Genomic DNA, 24883 nt, shown 5'->3' with positions numbered 1-24883 from the left:
CTTATTCTTGATGGTAATCTGGTTAAGACCCCTGTAATCGATACAGGGACGTAGTGAGCAGTCTTTCTTCTTAACGAAGAAGAATCCTGCTCCAGCCGGGGAAGTAGATTTCTGGATGAATCCCCTAGCAAGATTCTCTTCTATGTACTCAGACATGGCCCGGGTCTCAGCCAGTGACAAGGGGTAGATATGCCCGCGGGGAGGTGAAGCACCGGGTACCAGGTCGATTGGGCAATCATACGGCCTATGAGGTGGTAGTGTCTCATCTTCCTTCTTGTCGAAGACGTCCGCATAGGACCAGAAGGGTGCTGGCAGACCAGGTAGATTAGCCGGAATAGACGGGGGTCAAGCTGGATGAACCTGAACCAGACAGGACTCATGACAATCCTGCCCCCAACGGAGCACCTCACCAGATTGCCAATACAGGACGGGTTCATGTCTCTGTAACCAGGGTAGACCAAGCAAGAGGGGGTGAGAGATACCGGACAGCACATGAAAGGAGATCCTCTCCGAGTGCAGCATTCCCACCTGAAGGGTTAAAGGCTCTGTGACCAGCAAGATGGTCTCCGGAAGAAGTCTCCCATCCATGGAAGCAACTGCAAATGGTTCAGCCAGACGTAGGAATTTGATACCGCTGCACTACAGCCTGTGAAATGAGGCTCCGGAATCCAGGTGGGCAGTCTCGAAGAAGCGTATCTCACCCCTGGAAATGGAAACAGATAGGGTCAAGGACGGAGAGGATTTACTCTTGCCTAGGACGATCTCTCCGAGCGGTCCTAAACACTGGAGTTTCCCGGCCTCACTGGGCAGGATTGGATCAGATGCTCTTTACTGCCACAGTAGAAGCAACTCCCCTCGGCTCGGTGCGTCTCCTGGCGAGACTTGACCATCTTGGTTTGGTCAATTTGCATGGGCTCAGGCGAACATGCCCGGGGAATTGCTGGTTGAAAGGCAGCCTTTTGGAATACAGGAGCGAGACGCGGAAATCTTCTCTCCCGGGTAGTCTCCTTAGCTCGTTCCAAAAAACGGATGTCAATCCGGGTAGCTAATGACACCAGGTCATCCAGGGTGGTAGGGATGTCACAACCGGCTAGCTCATCCTTGATCCGACCGGAAAGACCCTCCCAGAAGGTGGACACTAGGGCCTAGTTGTTACAGGTAAGTTCAGATGCGAGGGTTCGAAAATGTATGGCATACTGGCCCATGGTGAGACTCCCTTGGCGGAGACGGAGAAGTGACGAGGCAGTAGATGAATTTCGTCCGGGCTCATCAAAGACCTTCCAGAAAGCAGTGAAGAAAGCCGGAAGATCGGACACCAGGGGATCCCCTCTCTCCCACAGAGGGTTTACCCATGCCAATGCCTCCCCGGTGAGGTGAGACATGATGAACGCCACCTTGGCCCGGTCGGAGGGGAACTGATGTGCCAGGAGTTCAAAGTGCAGCGTGCACTGATTTAGGAAGCCCCAACGTAAGACGGGATCACCACCAAAACGTGGAGGCGCAGAGAGCCGGGGTCCGGAGCCAGGTGCCATAGCGCCAGTAGGTTGAGGTGCCGCTCGGCTAGAGACGGGCACAGACGGGGTGGACAGCGTGTTCAGGCGGGAATTGACATTCCGCAGATAGGTCAAGATGTCTCCTGTTGGGATCTCTGACGTGAGACCTCCTGGTACAGGTCAGAAAGCAAAGGAGCCTGGGGGCCACCGGGTTCCATGGCCCGTGCAAACTGTTACGGGTCCGGGTGGTGGAACCTCTGTGCTGCGGTGCAAGGAGGGAACAGAGGGGCGTGACTAAGTACCTACTCGGCCTGACCAAGGTCGCACGGCGGCTCAGTCGACTCCGTGAACCAGGGAGGGACCGAGCAGGGGGACCAGGTGCCACTCTGGGACCGACCTTGTATGAGAGCTGGTGACTCCCACTGGTCAGATGGCAGGAACAGACCGGTACAGCAGATAAGCAGGCTGATTCGGCTGATAGCCAGACGGGTGCTCCTGGTAGGCAGGCTGGCGGGCACAACGGGTAACTGGCAGGTGCTTCCAGTTAAGCAGGCTGGCGGGCATGGCAAGTAACTGGCAGGTGCTTCCAGTTAAGCAGGCAGGCAGAGCCCATAGACAGACTGGCGGACTGGGCTGTAGACAGACTGTCGGGCTGGATTGTAGTCAGAATGGCGGGCAGGACTGACTTACAGAGGGACCTGAGGGCTGAAGCAACAGTAAGAACACAGAGCAACAACCTTGCATGGGCACCTCCATATTGGAGGGGTGCTTTAAATAGGGAAAGTCCTCCGGCCATTGGCCGGGGACTTCTAGGACGGCGCGCGCGGCCCCTTTAAGAGGGAGGGAGCGCGCGCGCGCCGTAAGCACAGTGCCCGGGAAGCTGCGTGCACCAGCAGCAGCAGGGAGGCCGGAAGACGCCGGACCAGGACTGCGGCGGTAAGGGGGGCGGCGTCTCTGCCTGACAGGGGGCAGAGATGCCGATGCTACATTATCTGTATGTAAAGAATGAATTCAGTCCCTGTATGTGTTTCTTCCAGTTCTATCCAGTAAAAGGACAACACCAGAGAGATGTCACCATCTTCTTCTTCCACCTGGCTGTAAACAAGAAGACCCCAATGTTCCTCAGGATCATCAGGTAGATGGAGAGAAGGTGTCATAAGTTCTCCCCTATGATGTGTAGACGGCTTCGAAGGTCTTGTGCTCAGTCTTGTTTTATCCACCAGTATTATATGTTTTATACTTGTGTAATGAGAACGGTGGAGATGGCAGGATTAGAGCTGATCATAGATGTGACTTCTCCATCTGTCTGTGACTTTTACAATGTTTGTTTCAGGGTGAAGATCTGACTCATATTAATACTACAAAGACATATGTGAGGGGTGATAAGTGGTGTAAAGTGGAGATTCCTACATATGACTACCCAGGTGAGTAGTAGCCACTAAAATCAGAGAAGTCGGAGATTCTTCTCAGTCACCAGCTGTGGCTGCTTTATCGGTTGTATAGTCCGGCTGCATCATAATTGTGCGATCACCATATTGCTTCTGGACCACAACATTCTCCTTCACCAAAAACTGTTCAAATGACTAAGTGATTAGATTATTATCAGAAATGAATAAAATTTACATACAGTGATATATGTTAGTAATGGAAATGTATTCATAAAAATTGGATGCTATACAGATGATTCATATGGGATCCATTTTTTTTTGCACACCCATAGACTTCAGTAGGCGATAATCATCCAAAATACAGAAGAGACCAGTATGTGCTGTTGATCTTTCTCAGTCGTGTGAACCTAGCCTGAATATTTGTTGCAAAAAAAGGTTATTGTAACAAGTATTAGCTGTTGATCAGGCAATAAATAAATTGGGAGCACTGGAAAAAAAGTTGTTCTCCCACCCGTTTCACAAGCATAGATCCACATCACATGTGGTGCAGGTGGTGACAGAAAAGGAAGGCGGGGATCTTTATTGCAGCCTATGGTGTGAATGTGATAAACCACAGATCACAGGAGGGAGCACTGTGAGGGGCTATCCCTTACCTCACCTGCTAGATGCAAAGGGGTGAGGAAAGGGTTAACCTTCACATACAAAGGTGAGGTGGCAGCAGAGTACATGGTGAAGCAGAAAAGCAGTGTGGGGAGCTCATAGAATATCCCATCTAATGGCTGCATGTAGTGGAGGTGCTGGACCCTGTATTAAGTAGGAAAACTCAGCCCAAGTGTTTTATCTCCCATCACCTGCCAGGAAGACCCAGGGAGATACAGTGGCTACTACACTGTGTGCCGAACTATTAGGCAAATGAGTATTTTGATCACATGATACTTTTTATACATGTTGTCCTACTCCAAGCTGCATAGGCTTGAGAGCCAACTACCAATTAAGTAAATCTGGTGATGTGCATCTCTGTAATGAGGAGGGGTGTTGACTAATGACATCAACACCCTATATAAGGTGTGCTTAATTATTAGGCAACTTTCTTTACTTTGGCAAAATGGGTCAGAAGAGAGATTTGACGGGCTCTGAAAAGTCCAAAATTGTGAGATGTCTTGCAGAGGGATGCAGCAGTCTTGAAAATTCCAAACTTTTGAAGCGTCATCACCGAACAATCAAGTGTTTCATGGCAAATAGCCAACAGGGTCGCAAGAAGCGTGTTGGCCAAAAAAGGCGCAAAATAACTGCCCATGAATTGAGGAAAATCAAGCGTGAAGCTGCCAAGATGCCATTCGCCACCAGTTTTGCCATATTTCAGAGCTGCAACATTACTGGAGTAACAAAAAGCACAAGGTGTGCGATACTCGGAGACATGGCCAAGGTAAGGAAGGCTGAAAAACGACCACCTTTGAACAAGAAACATAAGATAAAACGTCAAGAATGGGCCCAGAAATATCTAAAGACTGATTTTTCAAAGGTTTTATGAACTGATTAAATGAGAATGACTCTTGATGGGCCAGATGGATGGGCCAGAGGCTGGATCAGTAAAGGGCAGAGAGCTCCACTCCGACTCAGACGCCAGTAAGGTGGAGGTGGGGTACTGGTATGGGCTGGTATCATCAAAGATGAACTTGTGGGACCTTTTTGGGTTGAGGATGGAGTGAAGCTCAACTCCCAGACATACTGCCAGTTTCTGGAAGACAACTTCTTCAAGCAGTGGTACAGGAAGAAGTTGGTATCGTTCAAGAAAAACATGATTTTCATGCAGGACAATGCTCCATCACATGCATCCAACTACCCCACAGCGTGGCTGGCCAGTAAAGGTCTAAAAGAAGAAAAAATAATGACATGGCCCCCTTGTTCACCTGATCTGAACCCCATAGAGAACCTGTGGTCCATCATAAAATGTGAGATCTAGAGGGAGGGAAAACAGTACACCTCTCGGAACAGTGTCTGGGAGGCTGTGATGGCTGCTGCACGCAATGTTGATCGAAAACAGATCAAGCAACTGACAGAATCTATGGATGGAAGGCTGTTGAGTGTCATCATAAAGAAAGGTGGCTATATTGATCACTAATTTTTGGGGTTTTTGTTTTTGCATGTCATAAATGTTTATTTCTAAATTTTGTGCACTGATATTGGTTTACCTGGTGAAAATAAACAAGTGAGATGGGATTATATTTGTTTTTTATTAAGTTGCCTAATAATTCGGCACAGTAATAGTTACCTGCACAAACAGATATCCTCCTAAGATAGCCAAATCTAAAAAAAAAAAACACTCCAACTTCCAAAAATATTAAGCTTGAATATTTATGAGTCTTTTGGGTTGATTGAGAACATAGTTGTTGATCAATAATAAAAATAATCCTCTAAAATACAACTTGCCTAATAATTCGGCACACAGTGTAATTAGCGGCTCTCCCTGAAGGTAAACCGCAGTACCAGCTTTTATTCCACAGTAAAGGCCCCGTCACACTAAGCGATGCAGCAGCAATCCCGACAACGATACGACCTGTCAGGGATCGTTGCTGCATCGCTAATACATCGCTGGTGAGCTGTCAAACAGGCAGGCTCACCAGCGATGAGGGGAGCAGCGATATCGTGGAAAGAATCGTTCCACGATGTCCTGCTCCCGTTCCCAGCCTGCTGCTTAAGCAGGAGCAGGCTGGTAACTATGGTAAATATCGGGTTACTAAGTGCGCGTGTGCCCCTAGTAACCCGCTGTTTACCATGGATACCACTGTGCTACGGTGCGCTGGAGCCTCCGCTCACCGTAGCAGAGTGGTATCTATGGTAAACAGCGGGTTACTAAGTGCGCGCGTGCCCCTAGTAACCCGATATTTACCATGGTTACCAGCCAGATCGTTGGTCCCGCTGGTCACACACAGCGATGTGTGCTGGCCAGCGGGAGGCCAACGACCAAAAAATGGTCCAGGACACTTTGCAACGATCAGCGACCTCACAGCAGGGGCCTGATCGTTGCAAAGTGTCACACATAGCGACATCGCTGGTGAGGTCGCTGGTGAGTCACCAAAACCGTGACACAGCAGCGATCTCGCTAGCGAGATCGCTTAGTGTGACGGGGCCTTTAGTGTGAAAAGAGGCATCACAGGAGCTGTAACCTGATCAGCAGACACACAATGCTGCCTCCTAGGTGTTATCTGGGCTCCATTTAGAAGTTACTTGCCCATTATCTGCAGCGGATGGGAGTTTTAGTCCCTGCTTCTCTCCTTCTGGCCTGGACACTCCTGTGGAAGTTTGAGGCCAGCAGCTCTGCAAACAAGTTACTGAGCAGCCCCGCATCCACCAGTGAGAAGACAGGGGGCAAATCAGAATCGTAGCTCAGGTTTTCTGCGGCCCTCTGGCTGAGAATGTCAGCGGGCTGGACAGGGACAGTCAGAGGGCCAGATGTGGTCCATGGGCTTCAGTTTGACCAGGCCTGCTCTACATGGATCTGGACTTACAAAGAAACCCTTAGGCTTGGGCCACGGTGTTACCTGCTGGTCTGTGGAGTGAGATGGGAAGAAGAATAGTCAGGTAGCCGGGTCAGAACCAGGAGGGCAGAAAAAAATACAAAATCAGAAGAGTAGTCAGTAAACGGGCCGGGGTCACACCAGGAAACAAATACACAAGCCGGCAGCTGAGCACAGAGGACTGAGCCAGAGGAGAACAAGGCTGTATCTGGCAGCTTCCAGCAATATGCTTCCAGCTTTAGTAGGGTGTGGTGATTTCCAATTGGCTGAAGTAGGGAGCAGATTGCTCCAGCTGGACAGCACACCCATACTGCCAGACTTGATGGTACTACTGGTCCCAGGCACCCTAATCTTACTGGCTGGACAGAGCCTGTGCCGCCCCTGGGGCTTCTGGTTCTGACATCTCCTCCATCACCAGCGCTGCCTGCAGAATGAATAAGGCGGCTCCAGATGACAGAAGCAGACGTCGCAGGAGCAGATCCCAGAGGAGATGAGACACACCATTTACAGACGCCCTAATATGGCAGAAACCCAGAGCAGTAGAAATCCCCATAAAGTGACTCCATTGTGGACATTATATACCGAGTGAATTAATCTATAGGAGAACTGACTATTTTGACTCCACAGGCACTTTCCAGAAATTAGCACGCAGTGGATGTTGGAGAGTGAAAATTACACATTCCCATCTTATTAGCCAACACATAGTGCCCAGATTGGGCTCCAGGAGACACACACACTGTAAATTAAGTGGGTTCTTCTCACTATAGTAATGCCAAATACATGGATGCTAAATGTGGTTTGGACACACTGCAAGGCTCAGAACGAGGTGGAGATTTGAGTTTGGGAGAGCGGATATTGCTGGATTGGTTTATGGAAGCCATGTTGCTTTTCAACAGAATGAGCCACTAATAATGTGGGAACCTCTGTTTTCCACTAACGGATGATGAACCTGCGTGGGGACTTGTTTTTTGTGAGATGAGTAGAAGTTTTTATTGGTATTATTTTCGCCTACATAACATTGTTTGGTGGCTTTTTATTCGGTATTTGGGAGGCAGAATGGACAAAGAGTTGAACACAATGTTCTACTGGTTCATCCTATGAGGTTTTATATTAGACTGTGAACTGTCATTTTCTTGGTGAATAATTCAATATTTTGTCATTTTTATGGACAGTTTAATTAGCAGTGTATAAAAAAATTTTTTTTAATGATATTTTATTCAAAAATGATGATTGGTTTTATTCTTGGCAGATGTCTGTACCAGGAGAGCAGAGGGACGGCTGACATCTTCAATTTTTAAATCAGACAATCTTGAGATCCCACAGGATACAATTGAAGTGAATGCCATTACTCCAGATATACTATCATCCCTTCACAGCAAAGATCTATCATCTGATCCTATGAAACAGGTCCCATATTCTGATTCATTACCGACTACTAAGGAAAATCAGAGGCACGAAAACAGCATTAAAAAACAAATATCTCCTAGAGCAAAGAAGGCATTTTCATTTTCCGAATATGGAGATACTTTTCCCCTCGAAAAGTCTTTTCTTAAAGATCAAAAATTTCACACAGCGAAGAATAGATTTTATTGTTCCAAGTGTGGGAAATGTTTTAACCAGAAATCAAATCTTGTTAACCACCAGAGAATTCACACAGGGAAGAAGCCATTTTTCTGTTCAGAATGTGGGAAATGTTTTAACAAGAAATCAGATCTTGTTAGGCACCAGAGAACTCACACAGGGGAAAAGCCATTTTCATGTCCAGAATGTGGGAAATGTTTTACACATAAATCAGATCTTGTTAGTCACCAGAGAACTCACACAGGGGAGAAGCCATTTTCATGTTCAGAATGTGGGAAATGTTTTACATATAAATCAAATGTTGTTAATCACCAGAAAACGCACACAGGGGAGAAGCCTTTTAGATGTTCAGAATGTGGGAAATGTTTTAATCAGAAATGGATTCTTGTTAATCATCAAAGAACTCACACAGGGGAGAGGCCTTTTTCATGTTCAGAATGTGGGAAATGTTTTAACCAGAAATCAAATTTTGTTAAGCACCAGAGAACTCACACAGGAGAGAAGCCTTTTAGATGTTCGGAATGTGGGAAATGTTTTAGCCAGAAATCATATTTTGTTAAGCACCAGAGACTTCACTCGGGGGAGAAGTCTTTTTCATGTTCAGAATGTGGAAAATCTTTTAAGCAGAAATCATATTTTGTTAAGCACCAGAAAACCCACACAGGGAAGAAGCCTTTTTTGTGTTAAGAATGTGGGAAATGTTTTGACCAGAAGGCGCATTTTGATAGACATCAGACAAGTCACACAAGGGAAAAACGTTTTTCCTGTTCAGAATGTGGAAAATGTTTTGTGAAGAAATCATCTCTGCTTAGTCACCAGAGCAGTCACACAGGGGAGAAGCTTTTTTAAATTCTTAACGTGGGAAATATTTTACTTGGAAAGACACACTTTTAGCAAGAAAAAATCTTGCTAGTAAGTGTGCGCGTCTTGTATACTGGAGGTAGCTTCCAGTGACAGATGAGAACAATGAGACAGTTTCCTTCCTGATCACTGATCTTCCTGAGAACTGCTCTCTATCCTCCAGCCCCACACTTATCTAACTGATTGGTACAGAGCAGGAGAGGAAGCTACAGGGAACTGCACAGAAGCTGTATGTCCTGAGTGAGCAGCTGAAGAACCTTCCACCCGACTAGCTCAAGGACCTTTCAGATCATGTAACACTATTTTATGTATTTTCAAAAGTTGTCAGGTTCAGTTATGAAATGAGCCATTTCTTTATGATTTTGACCTCCTGAATTCATGTCTGACAATGACAATTTTTGTTGGCTATTGTTTCTATGATATCAAAGAGTTTTCCTTTTACGATTACCATATTTTTCAGACTATAAGACACGCCGGACCATAAGATGCATCTAGGTTTTAGAGGAGGAAAATAGAAAGCAAAAAAATGTGGTCATGATGCACTGTTATGGTGGAGGGGGTCTGCTGCTGACACTGTTATAGGGGTAATGTCCCCAATTCTGTTAATATTCCTCATCCTGGTATATATGGTCCCCCCTTCTTGTTAAACATGGCCCCCATCCCCATCCTGGTATGCATGGCACCCCCATCCTGGTATGCATGGCACCCCTCATCCCCATCCTGGTATGCATGGCACCCCTCATCCCCAGTCCTGGTATGTATGGCACCCCTCATCCTGGTATGCATGGCACTCCCATCCCCCATCCTGGTATGCATGGCACCCCTCATCCTCATCCTGGTATGCTTGGCACCCCTCGTCCTCATCCTGGTTTTCATGGCACATCCCCATCCTCGTATGTATGGCACCCCACATCCCCATCCTGCTATGCATGGCACCCCTCATCCTTGTATGATTTGAACCCTTCATTCTTCATCCTTGTAGGCATGGCATCCCTCATCCTGGTATGCATGGCACCCCTCATCCCCATCCTGGTATGCCTAGCCCCCATCCCCATCCTGGTATGCATGGTACCCACATCCCTCATCCTGGTATGCATGGCACCCTACATGCCTCATTCTGGTATGCATGGCACCTCATCCTTGTATGCATGGCAGCCCACATCCCTCATACTGGTATGCATGGCACCTCCATCCCCATCACGCTGCACAGAAATAAAGAATTCTACTCATCTTCCTTCCCTCTGTTCCAGCTCTGCATCCTGTTCTGCTGCCAGCAACTGATCTCACTTTGTGAGCAGCGCATGACGTCACTGCCATGTGCCCTTACACTGTGAGATGAGCTGCCAATATAGTCACTGCTCCCCACGCTGGGATTATAGGTGTGGGGAGTAGTCACTTCATTCTCCTTAATAGCGGGCGCATACTGCAGCCGCTGCTCATGCTGCGGCTCGGCGGTCACGTGTGCCCGCTATTAAAGTACATGAATATTCACTACTCTCCACACCCATAGGAGTGGAGAGTAAGGAATATTTATGCTCTTTAATAGCGGGCACACATGACTGTCAAGCCGCTACAGCTGTGTGCCCGCTATTAAGGAGAATGAGTATTCAGTGTAAGGAAGAGTGAATATTCATTTTTTTTTTTAGCAGCGGGCTACAGCAGGTGGCTGCTGCCTCCTGTGCCCTGCTCCTCTGCCGCTCCCCCCACCATCCACAGCAACAGTACAGCAATAGTACATTCGGACTATAAGACGCACCCCCCAATTTCCTCCAAAATTTTGGAGGAAAAAAATGTCTTATTGTCCGAAAAATACAGTACGAATAATTAATGCATAAAACTTTCAATACTTTGAAACATTATTTTTTCAAATATAAAGATGCAGAATACTTTGTTTTGCCAATTTTCTGTTCTTTATTTAGAGGAAACTGAGCAATAATTGAAATAACTAAAACATGTCTAAACACTATTGCAAATTATAAACAGTTACAGAAATTGCGCTACAAAATGTGGTCCTCATTCAGTACCAACTCTTTTTCGCTTGTCTCTTGTACTCGTGCAACAGATCATGTCTTAAAATTGCACGACACTAATCTGCAAGCATTGATGGATTCCATTTTCCTTGATATCTTTTCTCCATAGCCGCAATATCTTGGTGAAATCTTACCATGCTTGTTGCTCAAAGTGCCGCAGTTTGGTGGAAAAGAGTCTAGATGTGAATATAAAAAATTAATCTTTAAGGACATGTTACAGCCAAGATCCTTATACAGTACAGACCAAAAGTTTGGAAACACCTTCTCATTTAAAGATTTTTCTGTATTTTCTTCACTATAAAAATTGTACATTCACACTGAAGATATCAAAACTATGAATTAACACATGTAGAATTATATACTTAACAAAAAAGTGTGAAACAACTGAAAATATGTCTTATATTCTAGGTTCTTCAAAGTAGCCACATTTTGCTTTGATGACTGCTTTGCACACTCTTGGCATTCTCTTGATGAGATTCAAGTGGTAGTCACCGGAAATGGTTTTCACTTCACAGGTGTGCCCTGTCAGGTTTAGTAAGTGAGATTTCTTGCCTTATAAATGGGGTTGGGACCATCAGTTGTGTTGTGCAGAAGTCTGGTGGATACACAGCTGATAGTCTTACTGAATAGACTGTTAGAATTTGTATTATGGCAATAAAAAAGCAGCTAAGTAAAGAAAAATGAGTGGCCATCATTACTTTAAGAAATGAAGGTCAGTCAGTCTGAAAAATTGGCAAAACTTTGAAAGTGTCCCCAAGTGCAGTTGCAAAAACCATCAAGCGCTACAAAGAAACTGGCTCACATGAGGACCGCCCCAGGAAAGGAAGACCAAGATTCACCTCGGCTTCTGAGAATAAGTTTATCCGAGTCACCAGCCTCAGAAATCGCAGGTTAACAGCTGCTCAGATTAGAGACCAGGTCAATGCCACACACAATTGTAGCAGCAGACACATCTCTTCAACAACTGTTAAGAGGAGACTTTGTGCAGCAGGCCTTCATGGTAAAATAGCTGCTAGGAAACCACTGCTAAGGACAGGCAACAAGCAGAAGAGACTTGTTTGGGCTAAAGAACACAAGGAATGGACTTTAGACCAGTGGAAATCTGTGCTTTAGTCTGATGAGTCCAAATTTGAGATCTTTGGTTCCAACCACCGTGTCTTTGTGCGACGCAGAAAAGGTGAACGGATGAACTCTACATGCCTGGTTCTCACCGTGAAGCATGGAGGAGGAGGTGTGATGGTGTGGGGGTGCTTTGCTAGTGACACTGTTGGGGGTTTATTCAAAATTGAAGGCATACTGAACCAGCTTGGCTACCACAGCATCTTGCAGCGGGATGCTATTCCATCTGGTTTGCGTTTAGTTGGACCATCATTTATTTTTCAACAGGACAATGGTCCCAAACACACCTCCAGGCTGTGTAAGGGCTATTTGACCAAGGAGGAGAGTGATGGGGTGCTATACCAGATGACCTGGCCTCCACAGTCACCAGACCTGAACCCAATCGAGATGGTTTGGGGTGAGCTGGACCACAGAGTGAAGGCAAAAGGGCCAACAAGTGCTAAGCATCTCTGGGAACTCCTTCAAGATTGTTGGAAGACCATTTCCGGTGACTACCTCTTGAAGCTCATCAAGAGAATGCCGAGAGTGTGCAAAGCAGTCATCAAAGCAAAAGGTGGCTACTTTGAAGAACCTAGAATATAAGACATATTTTCAGTTGTTTCACACTTTTTTGTTAAGTATATAATTCCACATGTGTTAATTCATAGTTTTGATGCCTTCAGTGTGAATGTACAATTTTCATAGTCAAGAAAATACAGAAAAATCTTTAAATGAGAAGGTGTGTCCAAACTTTTGGTCTGTACTGTATGTTTTGAGTACATTTTCCACCAACCCTTTATAATCATCTGCTCGAGTTTCCCAAAAAATTAGTTACCACTATTGCGAACGCTACTCATGCAGCCTTTTCTTTGCTCTGCAACAAACGGAGAAACTCATCTTGAAGAAGCTTAAAATCTGAGGTCCAATAAAGACTCCTTCCTTTATCTTTGCTTCACTTAACCTTGCAAATGTATCAATGAGATACTTGAATGCTTTTACATTTTTATCTATTGCCTTTACAAAGTTCTTCACTAGGCCCAACTTGATATGCAATGGTGGTAACACAATTTTATGTGGATCAAGTGCTTGATGCAGGACATTTTTATTCCCTTGGTGAAGTGAATGTCACAGAGGCCAGTCTCTATTATTGTAGTGATATTCTCTTGCATGACTATCCCACTCACACAGAAAGCAGCAGTACTTTGTATATCCACCCTGGAGACCTAGTTAGAGGCAACCACCTTGATGGAATGTGAGGACAAGCAGATGGAGGATCTGCTGCCAAGCATCTAGCTATTTATCCGATATAGTACCTGAAGATTATCCTGAAAATCGCCATACATATGCCAGATATCTTGCTGAGTGTGGAGCTACTTTGCTCAGCGGGAAAAAGTGACCTGGAAAAGCCAGAGAAAGACAGTGGTATAAGCTGGTCCTCGGCTCCAAGATGACACTGCGGTCGTCACTCTGAATACAGATTAAGCAGGGGAGACGAGGAAGATGGAAGTGGTGGCCATGCTGGAGCGATTTGCCCGCACAGAAGCACAGGTCTCACCAGGTAATGGTGGCCTTTATATAGCAGCTACCTCGCACCTGTGCACAGGCTCCAGATGAAGGAATCGGGTGAGGAGGTGCTTTGCTCAGCGGGAAAAAGTGACCTGGAAAAGCCAGAGAAAGACAGTGGTATAAGCTGGTCCTCAGCTCCAAGATGACACTTCGGTCATCACTCTGAAGACAGATTAAGCAGGGGAGACGAAGAAGATGGAAGTGGTGGCCATGCTGGAGCGATTTGCCCGCACAGAAGCACAGGTCTCACCAGGTAATGGTGGCCTTTTTATAGCAGCTACCTCGCACCTGTGCACAGGCTCCGGATGAAGGAATCGGGTGAGGAGGAGATGGGACAGGCAGCCACATTAAAGGGAATCTGTCACCCCCTGGGAGATATCAGAACTCTAGTACGGGCATACAGGTTAAAGAAAAGTAAATCTATACATACCTGTATGGCCCATAGTAGAGGCCTGATTGCAGAGAAATGTAGTTTTATCCTCTTGGTTTGGCACAGGCTTGGCGTCCCCCAGACGCCAAGCAATCCCCGCCTATCTGTCTATTAATCCCCGAAATCCCCGCCTATGTGCTCATTTACCATATCCCTTCCTCCCCTGCACGTCACAGGGCCCTGTGACGTGTACTTTTCTCCCTCACCTCCCGGCGCATGCGCAAAGCGCTTGTTACATAGAGCACGCTTTGTTTCCTCCCGACCCCGTTTGGCTGTGCACAGTGTCGCAGTATTCTATTTCGCAGGGGAGTCACTGTGACTTCTGCTCCAGTGACCCCCTGCGCATAACAGGAAGGTTAAGAGGAACCTTCCTGTTATGCGCCAAGGGTCACTGGAGCGGAAGTCACAGTGACTCCCCGGAGCAATAGAATACTGCGGCACTGTGCACAGCCAAACAGAGCGTGCTTTGTTTCCTCTCGGCCCTATGTGAGCTGCACTTTGCACATGCGCCGGGGGGTGAGGGAGAAAAGTGCACTTAACAGGGCCATGTGACGTGCAAGGGAGGGGGGGGGGGATATGGTAAATGAGAACATAGGCTGGGATTTCGGGGATTAATAAGCACCTAGGCGGGGATTGCTTGGCATCTGGGGAATGCCAAGCCTGTGCAAAACCAAGAGGATAAAACTACATTTTTCTGCAATCAGACCTCTACTATGGGCCATACGAATATGTATAGATTTACTTTTCTATAACCTGTATGCCCATAGTAGAGGTGTGATATCTCCCAGGGGGTGACAGATTCCCTTTAATGGAGGGGCAAAAAGACCACAAAACTGCATGTGACACAGTACTCTCTGCCCAGCAGCCTCATCCGCACTGAGTGACATACAGGAACCTGAGGAACCTACTTTAAAATACTTTTTCATGGCAGTGGTACATTTGTAAATCCTCTCTATCTGCTTTGAATGTAAAGTTTGGTGGTCTTAAAGTTGAGATAGCAGGTATATGTCACAAACTGCAAAAAATAGAAAATAGGGGAAGTGGAAGGCAGAGTCAGTGCCATTGAAGATCAGATTGTTGATACAAGCAATGACAACAGCCTTGTAGCACAGCAAATGTCAGCACTGCTGGCAAAAACAGATGACCTTGAAAATAAATCAAGGCACAATAATATACAACTTATTGGTGTCCCTGAAAAAATAGAAGGGGGATCATTGCCCACATCCATGCAGGAAGCCATAATTACGGTGTTACCTAAACAAGGCAAGGACCCCGGCTTGCCAGAATCCTATAGAACCATCTCTCTTTCAACAGTAAACGTTAAACTGCTTGCTAACGGACTCTCAAAAGTAATCTTAATAATACGCCCTGATCAGTCTGACTTTATGTCCAATAACTCCACAGCGATCAATCTCAAAAGGCTTTATGTTAATATGCATGCAATGGCTGTTAATATTGGTCAAAGGATGATTCTGCCTTTGGATGCCGCTAAGGCCTTTGACAGAGTAGAATGGCAATACTTCTGGTCTATGTTGCGGTAGATAAATTTCGGTGACCGTTTTATAACATGGGTGCAATTGCTTTGTTCGGACCCAATGGCCAAAATAAGAGTGAATGGCTCTATGTCTAATTAATTTTTGTTGCACAGACATACAAGACAAGGGTGCCCCCTGTCTCCCTTATTGTTTGCAATAGCAATTGAACCTCTTGCGGCAGTAATTAGTAAAACGTCTGAGATAAATGAATTTAAATATGGAACCAAGGAAGAGGGGCACTCATTGTGGGTGGAAGAATGGCCATTCCAGCAAACAGTAAAGGGTTCTTTACTGTTGGAACACTCAGACTATAGAACACCCTACCATAAGAGGTAGTAATTACAGACACTATAACAACTTTTAAGAAAGGGCTGAATGATTTCCTCAGTACACATAACATTGTGGGTTATAGATAAATTAGTGATGACAAATTTATAACTGGTGGAGAAAGGTTGAACTTGATTGACCTAGGTCTTTTTTCAACCTATGTAACATCCCCACTTGTTTCTGTATGGCGACCTTGTCGCACAGGGACGGGACCGGGGAGATCACGCAATATCTCGCTGCTGCCATCACTCTGTCCGGATTTCCCAGGATTGAGCAGGGATTCGCGAGCACACGATCTCGATTACTCACTACGTAGCTATTGGAAGCGAGCAGAAAGTGTATGGTGTCACACCTCCAGACTCCAACTTGTGGAATATGTGTATACGCCATCGTACGGTTACTGCCGGCTTCACGATAGCCAAATTAATATTATTCGCTGCCACCACCGACCACGTTTGAACTATAATACAGGCCTGGCCGGACGCCTGCTTTCTGGTAGCATATGGCTTCAGGGGAGGGAACGATTACAGAGTGAAAGAAACAAGACTATTAAATTTTATATTTGATCCAAAAGGAAGGCAGTGTTTAGGAAAAATATATACAAGATTTTACAAAACGGGACAATTACAATACAAATGCAGTTACACAAAATACTAAGGATTAAAGCAGAAACTTACTATAAGATTGCTGAGACAATTCAGTATAGCTGGAGGAGGGGCTCCCCGATTCGATCTGAACGTTAGCGAACATGATCCATTGCTTATAGTATCTATAGCACTTTGGCAATGAATATGGATCAACCTTCAGTTGGATCTTTTATGCTGAAGTGGGAGACCTGCTCACACACCCCCTGGGATAACATCATGGGGCTCGGCTCCACCCTTCATGTTTTTATTAAAAATGCTCATTTCTGTGATAACTCATTGCTTGTTGCTCGCAGAAGCTTGAAAGTGTCGCCATATTTTCCATTATGAATTTACCTATCTTTAGAGACTACACATAGTTGCGATCCGTTATTCTGGTACTTTTGCATTACCGCTCCCCGTAGGGGTCTACAGCGACCGAAAATATCCATATTGTTCCTTGGCTGACCCTACCACTAAAAATATAGGTTCCATTATTATCGGGCATATGGAACTTTAGTTATTCCATATTTCGTATCTGAGTCGAAAATCCTGCAATTTGCAGCTGGGGAATTGTCTTAATTATTGTGAGTACGTTTGATCTTAACGAGCTGCGTCCTCTTCTCTGTGTCAGAGGAAAACACACTCGCCTGCTAAATGGGTCTGTAGCTCCTCTCTTTCTGCCAGCAACTGTCTAAGCCACTTCTGCTGTGGGTGTTAATTTGCATAGAAGCCACTTTAGATTGTAATCTCTTCTCTCGTGACAAATGGTGGATAAGGGAGGGGTGAGAGTAAAGAGGGGTTTGGGAGCGAGAATTCTTAATATCTATGACATGGGAGAAGAAAAGTTTTTCAATTTTTCTATGACAGACTTCCACTCCAGGACATTCAGAATTTATCTGAGAAAATTCACCATAATGGGGATGAAAACCATAATTACAAAAAAATGCCGAGGTTCCAGTGGACAGATTGATCTGACTGTTAAAGGCAAACTCAGCAAGAGATAAGAATGAAGACCAGTCCTCTTGCTGAGCCGCAACAAAACACCTTAAAATTTGTTCCAATGATTGATTTTCCCTTTCTGTCTGACTGTTGGTTTCAGGGTTGTTGGCACAGGAAAATGACAAGTCAATCCCCAGTTTTTCACAAAAAGCTCTCCAGAATTTGTAGACAAATTGCACTCCCCTATCAGTCACAATGTTAAGAGGAATTCCATGTAATCTCACAACATGACAAATAAACAACCTGGAGAGTGTCTCAACATTCGGTAACCCTGACAAAAGAACAAAATGAGCCCGTTTACTGAATCGGTCAACCACCACCCAAAAACAGTCTTCCACCAGACGGCGGCAAACCGTGATGAAATCCATGGACAGATGAGTCCACTGTCTTTCTGGAATTGGCAATGGAGCCAATTCCCCGGCCGGCCAGTTATGACAGGCTTTATCGCGTGCACAAACTTCACAAGCGGATACAAAATCTTTATTATCATTATTCATAGACGGAACCAAAAAAGCCTAGCAATAGCTTCCTGCATAGTTGTGACCCCGAGATGACCAGTCAAGATGGAATCATGAAACTCCTGCAACAGATGTAATCTTACGTACACAACTACATATAATTTGGACCTAGGAGTGGCGGAAGAAGCCAATGATTGGACTTTACTAGTGTTGAGCGAACATGCTCGACACTGCTCGGTACTCGCCCGAGCATCACGCTACTCTGGATGTTTGGCGAGCACCGAGCATTTCCGGGTTACTCGGGCGGGAGCTCGGGTCTCCGCCCTGCATGTTTGGCGCTCTTTACAGAGCCAATGAACATGCAGGGATTGCCAGCCAGTCACTGTAATGCTGCAGCCATGTTGGTTGTGGGCATTACAGTGATTGGCTGGCCGCACAGCGTCACCTCGAGTATTTAAAACCGGGCGCCGCCATCTTGGACACAGTCGCTCCGGATTAGACAGTGTAGGGACAGCGCTGCTGATTTAGGGAGAGATATAAACTGCGAAATAGTTAGTGTAGGGTCTGTAAAGGCTGCCAGAACAAACAAACAGTCCTTTTCAGGACTAATATCCATCCCAGATACCAGGCAGGCAGGCTGTATAGGAGACACAGTGGTTATACCAGCAAACGCTGCATTACAGTCCTGTGTGCTCCTGTTGCTGAAATTGCTGGACTTAGCACCAGGTGTCGGGGGCCAGGAAAAATCCTTTTTTTTTCATCTAAATCCTCCTTTTTTTTTTCCTCCTTCACACTGTACAAATACCCGTCTTATTAACCTTTTGGTGTGTCCCCCCCCCCAAAAAAAAAGCGTGTCTCTGATTTTTCAGACACAAATATAACTGTTGAAAATAGTCTGGTGTAGGCTAGAGAAACAGAAGTGTTGTTTTGCACTTCCACGGTTCAAACCTCTGTATTATCCATTTTGGGCCATTTGTATCTAAAAAAAACAAACAGTTTGAGTGTGTCGCTTACTGTTCAGCCACAAATCTATATATTTAAAGAAGTCTGGTATACCCCAGTAAACAATAACTGTGGTTTTGCCATCCCACGGTAAAAAATCTCTATTATTCAGCTTTTGGTAGTTTTTTCCGTAAAGAAAAACAGTAGTGTCTCCTGACTGTTGTGACACAAAAATATATCTGTTGAAAATAGTCTTGTGTAGGCCCGACATCCCTGTGTGGTTTCGCAGTTCCACGGGTCAAATCGCTGTACTATCCCGTTTTGGGCCTTTGGTATCTAAAAAAAAAAAGCAGTTTGAGTGTGTCGCTCCCTGTTCAGCCGCAAATATCTCTATTTAAAAAAGTGTGGTATACCCCAGTAAACAATAACTGTGGTTTTGCCATCCCACGGTAAAAAATCTCTATTATTCAGCTTTTGGTAGTTTTTTCCGTAAAGAAAAACAGTAGTGTCTCCTGACTGTTGTGACACAAAAATATATCTGTTGAAAATAGTCTTGTGTGGTTTCGCAGTTCCACGGGTCAAATCGCTGTACTATCCAGTTTTGGGCCTTTGGTATAAAAAAAAAAAGCAGTTTGAGTGTGTCGCTCACTGTTCAGCCTCAAATATCTCTATTTAAAAAAGTGTGGTATACCCCAGTAAACAATAACTGTGGTTTTGCCATCCCACCGTAAAAAATCTCTATTATTCAGCTTTTGGTAGTTTTTTCCGTAAAGAAAAACAGTAGTGTCTCCTGACTGTTGTGACACAAAAATATATCTGTTTAAAATAGTCTTGTGTAGGCCCGACATCCCAGTGTGGTTTCGCAGTTCCACGGGTCAAATCGCTGTACTATCCAGTTTTGGGCCTTTGGAATCTAAAAAAAAAAGCAGTTTGAGTGTGTCGCTCACTGTTCAGCCGCAAATATCTCTATTTAAAAACGTGTGGTATACCCCAGTAAACAATAACTGTGGTTTTGCCATCCTACGATAAAAAAATCTCTATTATTCAGCTTTTGGTATTTTTTTCCGTAAAGAAAAACAGTAGTGTCTCCTGACTGTTGTGACACAAAAATATATCTGTTGAAAATAGTCTTGTGTAGGCCCGACATCCCAGTGTGGTTTCGCAGTTCCACGGGTCAAATCGCTGTACTATCCAGTTTTGGGCCTTTGGTATCTAAAAAAAAAGCAGTTTGAGTGTGTCGCTCACTGTTCAACCGCAAATATCTCTATTTAAAAAAGTGTGGTATACCCCAGTAAACAATAACTGTGGTTTTCCTCTTCCACGGTTCTAATCTACTCTTTATTATTACCCTTTTTCCATTGATAGTGCAAGTGTAAGCTATTTTACTTCATTTACAATGGGCAAGGCGCGTGGCAAGGGATGTGGAAGTGGACGTTCTGGTGATGGTTCGTGCAGAGGACGGGGCCGTGGCCAAGGTGAAAATGTGCCACAACCAACAGCCACATCTTCTCGCTCCCACTTCTTGACCGAATTACTAGGGAAGCACAGAACAACACCAGTATTGAGAACTGATCAGTGTGAACAGGTTATTAATTGGATAGCAGATAATACTTCCAGTTACCTGGGCACCACCACCTCCGGTCTGTCTTCCACACGGTCAACTCTTAGTAGCCGTGAGTCTCGACCGCATACTCCTCCTCACCCTGATGCTCCTTCCTCCCACCATGCCGAGTGTCGTCAGACAGCAAGTGATCCCACACTTGGACACTCTGAAGAGCTGTTCACTGGTCCATTTCCATATTTGGGCCCCTCGCCTGATACGCTTGAAGTGGTGGAAGAGGAGATCCCATATTGCAATGCCCAAATATTTGAACAGCCACGGCCACAGGAAGTCGACGTTGGCAATCTGTCACAAGAGGTGGACGATGACGAGACACAATTGCCAGGAAGTGAGGAGGAGGATCGTGGTGCGCAAGTGGAAGAGGAGGAGGTGGTGGATGATCTAGTAACTGACCTAACGTGGAAGGAGGACATGCAGAGTGAGGCCAGCAGCACACTTGGGGAGGGAGGCAGAGTACCCCAACAGGCAGGAAGAAGCAGTGTGGTGGCCGCAGACAGAAGGCAGGCAACCGTTCCCTGTAACACCAACACGAGGGACGTTGCCAGTACAAGCGGTAGGTCTTCCAGAGTCTGGAATTTTTTTAAAGACTCTGCTGATAACCCCAAAAAGGCCATATGTTCCACCTGCCATGCCAGCATCAGCAGGGGTGACAAAACTACCAGCCTGACCACCACCAGCATGATCAGGCACATGGCAGCAAAGCACCCAACTTTGTGGGGCGAAACCCAGGGTCCACGACCAGTGTCAGCGGGTGTCACCACTGCTTCTTCCACTGTTGTGCGTGCAATAGAACCCCCTGTTGTGTGTGCAAGGCAATCCCCTGTCCATACTGCATGTAAAGATGCCCCCTCCTCTCAGTCTTCACTTGTTATGGCAGTTTCTCAAGAAACAGCATCAACGTCCACATCCACGTCCCACCGCAGCGTTCAATTGTCCATATCCCAGACCTTTGAATGAAAGCGGAAATTCGCAGCTAACGCCCCACAGGCCACAGTCCTAAATTCGCACATTTCACGACTGCTTGCGTTGGAAATGCTGCCTTTTAGGCTGGTGGAGACGGAATCCTTCCGCAATCTTATGGCGGTGGACATCCCTCGGTACTCGGTCCCCAGCCGACACTATTTTGCCCGGTGTGCCATCCCCGCACTACACAAGCACGTGTCCCAAAACATCTGCCGTGCCCTCAACAACGCAGTTACTGGGAGAGTCCACCTGACAACGGACACGTGGACAAGTGCTTGTGGCCAGGGACGGTACATCTCTCTGACGGCACACTGGGTAAACATAGTGGAAGCCGGGACCCAGTTGGACCTTGGGACGGAACACATCCTCCCCACACCGAGGATTGCGGGCCCTATGTCAGTCAGAGTTGCTCCCACAGTGTACAGCTCCTGCGCATCCTCCTCCTCCTCATGTTCAGCCTCCATCTCAGATATCACCACATCAGTTACAAGCTGGAAGCATTGCAGTACTGCCTCCGCCAAGCGGCAACAGGCTGTGCTGAAACTCATAAGCTTAGGTGATAAACCTCACACTGCTTGTGAGTTGTGGACAGCTGTGAAAGAGCAGGCAGATCTGTGGCTGAGACCGCTGAACCTACATCCCGGCATGGTCGTGTGTGACAATGGCCGTAACCTGGTGGCGGCTCTGAGGCGAGGTGAGATCACACACGTACTATGCCTGGCTCATGTGCTTAACCTCGTGGTTCAGCGGTTTCTTAAATCGTATCCCGAGTTGCCAGATCTGCTCGTGAAAGTACGCCGCCTGTCAGCTCATTTTCGCAAGTCGGCTACAGCTTCCGCCGCCCTTGCTGTGTTGCAGCAGCGTTTGCAGCTTCCGGCACACCGACTGGTGTGTGATGTCCCCACACGTTGGAACTCTACCCTCCACATGTTGCAAAGGATTTGTGAGCAGAAGAGAGCAGTTGTGGAGTACCAGCTGCAACCAGGCCGTCGATATTCAGGTCAGACTCCACACATAAGACCTCAGGAGTGGACCTGGATGTCTGACATATGTACCATCCTGACAAACTTTGAGGAGGCCACCAAGATGGTGAGTGGTGATGACGCCATCATTAGTGTCAGCATCCCACTTGTCTGTCTTTTGCAACGCTCTCTGCAGAGAATTAAAGAGGAGGCATTGCAGCCAGAGTATGATGAGATGGATCAAGAAGCCGTAGCGGGCGATTACACACAGCCCAGCCTCATCTCATCCCAACGTGCATTGGGGGACAATGAGGGAGAGGAGGAGGAAGAACAGGAGCTGCTATCATGCGTTGTAGACTGTAGTACCTGTACAAGTGTCATACCGTCGGTTCAGCGTGGGTGGCCTGAGAACAGGGGGGAGGAGGAAGAGGAGGAGGAGGAGAGCATGGTCAGTCGTCATCTTGGTAAGGACTTGGAAATCTTGCCCGTTACCAGTCTGGCACGCATGGCTGACTTTATGTTACGCTGCCTTAACCGTGACCCTCGCGTTGTCAAAATGTTGGGTGACAGTCCTTACTGGTTGGTGACACTTGTAGACCCCCGCTACAAGGAGAACTTTCACTCTCTTATTCCTGAGGTGGAGAGGTCTACAAAACTGGGGCAGTACCAGAAGGCCCTTGCTGCAGAACTCTTAAAAAAATTCCCATCTGAACACGCTAGCGGCAGAGGTCACAGTTCGTTGCCCAACCAAGGCGCACAGGCGAGAGAGATGCAACTCCAATCCAGCAGAGGCAGGGGAACACTGTCAACGTTCTGGGACAGTTTTCTGACACCCGCCCACCTTACAGGCCCTGAGGCGCGGGGTACTCTCACAAGGAGTGGAAAGTTTCAAAAGATGGTGAGGGAGTACCTTGCCGACCGTACCAGCGTCCTCCGTGATTCCTCTGTGCCTTTTAATTATTGGGTATCCAAGCTGGACACTTGGAATGAACTCGCTCTGTACGCCTTGGAGGTCCTGGCCTGCCCTGCCGCTAGTGTGTTATCGGAGCGTGGTTTTAGTGCCGCTGGGGGAATTATAACTGATAAGCGCACTCGCCTGTCAACTGACAAGCTGACCCTTATCAAAATGAAAAAGGGCTGGATTGGGCCAGACTTCTCATCACCACCAAATGACAGCAGAGTAACATAAAGTCAAATCCACTGTGTGATTTCGGGAGGTGTATTCACATGCACCGCTTCACACCCACACATGGGTATACGCTTCCTCGTTTCGGCTGTTTTATCTTCTCCTTATCCTCAGCCTCCACCACCACTATACCACCAGGGTGCCAGCATTGCAAGTTCCTCCGTCCTTATTTTTGGCAGCTTTTGCTTGCAAGGCATAAGCAAATACTATGGGACACCCACTCCCCAATAATGGGACTTATGTTTGTAATATGCTGTACTGCATGTGACGCGCCCCCTGGGCCGTGTGTACACGTGTGTGGGATACCCGGTGCCGGGTCTCTGGGGTCTGTAGTCTCCGTGGCGGTGACCCGGTCCCGTGGCTCAGGCTGGTCAAACCAGTGGCAGTCTTTCTTAGGTTTTGAGGTTAATTGTCCGACTGCGCCACCCGTGGATTGCGGTCAGGGAGTACCACCGCTGCGAGGCAGACCGCTGAGGCTGGTGTTGTGTGCGCAACAGCGGGGGATAACTCCCCACGGGAGGAGTATAGCCTCAGGGCTGTGAGTGTGAATGATGGGGGTGATGGTGCACGAGCACAGCAGGAACGACTCAGAGTCTTTGCAGTGCAGCTCAGGGTCTTTACTGATGATTATAAGGTAGACCCTCCCGGGAGTACTGGCTAGCATAAGAGGCCTGGTCAGTCTGTGAGCAAGCAGGAGTTCCCCTGGCCAGGTGGAGCTGTAGGCCTCCCCGTCTGTCTGCACTCTTCCTGGCTACCTTGCTGTAAGCAGGTAGAAGTAGCCCACGTCCCTGAGTGTACCGTGTAGTGCTCACCCGTATGGCTGGTGACTTGGGGCCTTCTGTTAGCCTCCGCTCCACGACGGCGGTGCTGGTCCCTTGCTTGTGACTGAGCCTCCGGGCTTCTATGGCCAGAGGACCTGAAATCCCCTGGCGGCTGGTTTCTGCTGCTGGATATATAAGTCCTCACAGCCTCGGACTCCTGTTTCCGGTTCCTATTGTCTTCTGCCAGGACGAGCTCTGCTCAGCTTCCAGCCCCTGGTCTTTAGCTCCTAGCTCCTACAGAGCTCCTTGCTGTTACTTTCCCTTGCTCTCACTCTGACTCTGACTGTTCTCTGACTCACTCAACCCCGCCCCAGATCCAGTTTATAAGGGCAGAATTCTCCCCTCCCAGGACTAGGGCAGGAGGATGTTGCATGTTTAAGGGATCCTGACCAGGAAACCTCCCACTTACTCTCCGACGTAATATCTCTATTACTGTGGTGACCAGACCCCTGGGTGCCACACATGGCTCTTGTAAGGG

The 24883-nt window shown here is 46.9% G+C and overlaps 1 protein-coding gene across 1 annotated transcript in view; it reads left to right on the top strand.

Annotated features, from left to right (window-relative positions):
* Positions 1–24883, top strand: part of LOC141270590 (uncharacterized) — a 191861-nt gene that overhangs the window by 134350 nt on the left and 32628 nt on the right. The window contains exons 13-16 of the mRNA XM_073680672.1: positions 2531–2628; positions 2827–2917; positions 7649–8518; positions 9130–9134. Of these exons, the coding sequence (XP_073536773.1) occupies positions 2531–2628; positions 2827–2917; positions 7649–8518; positions 9130–9134 (1064 nt within the window). The remainder of the gene's footprint in view (positions 1–2530; positions 2629–2826; positions 2918–7648; positions 8519–9129; positions 9135–24883) is intronic.

This window comes from Phyllobates terribilis, unplaced genomic scaffold (assembly GCF_046119375.1).
Source record: "Phyllobates terribilis strain yellow unplaced genomic scaffold, ASM4611937v1 Scaffold_5__5_contigs__length_657084704, whole genome shotgun sequence".
Taxonomy (NCBI): domain Eukaryota; kingdom Metazoa; phylum Chordata; class Amphibia; order Anura; family Dendrobatidae; genus Phyllobates; species Phyllobates terribilis.
The sequence above is the reverse complement of the archived record's forward strand: the minus strand, read 5'-3'. Positions and strand labels throughout refer to the sequence as shown.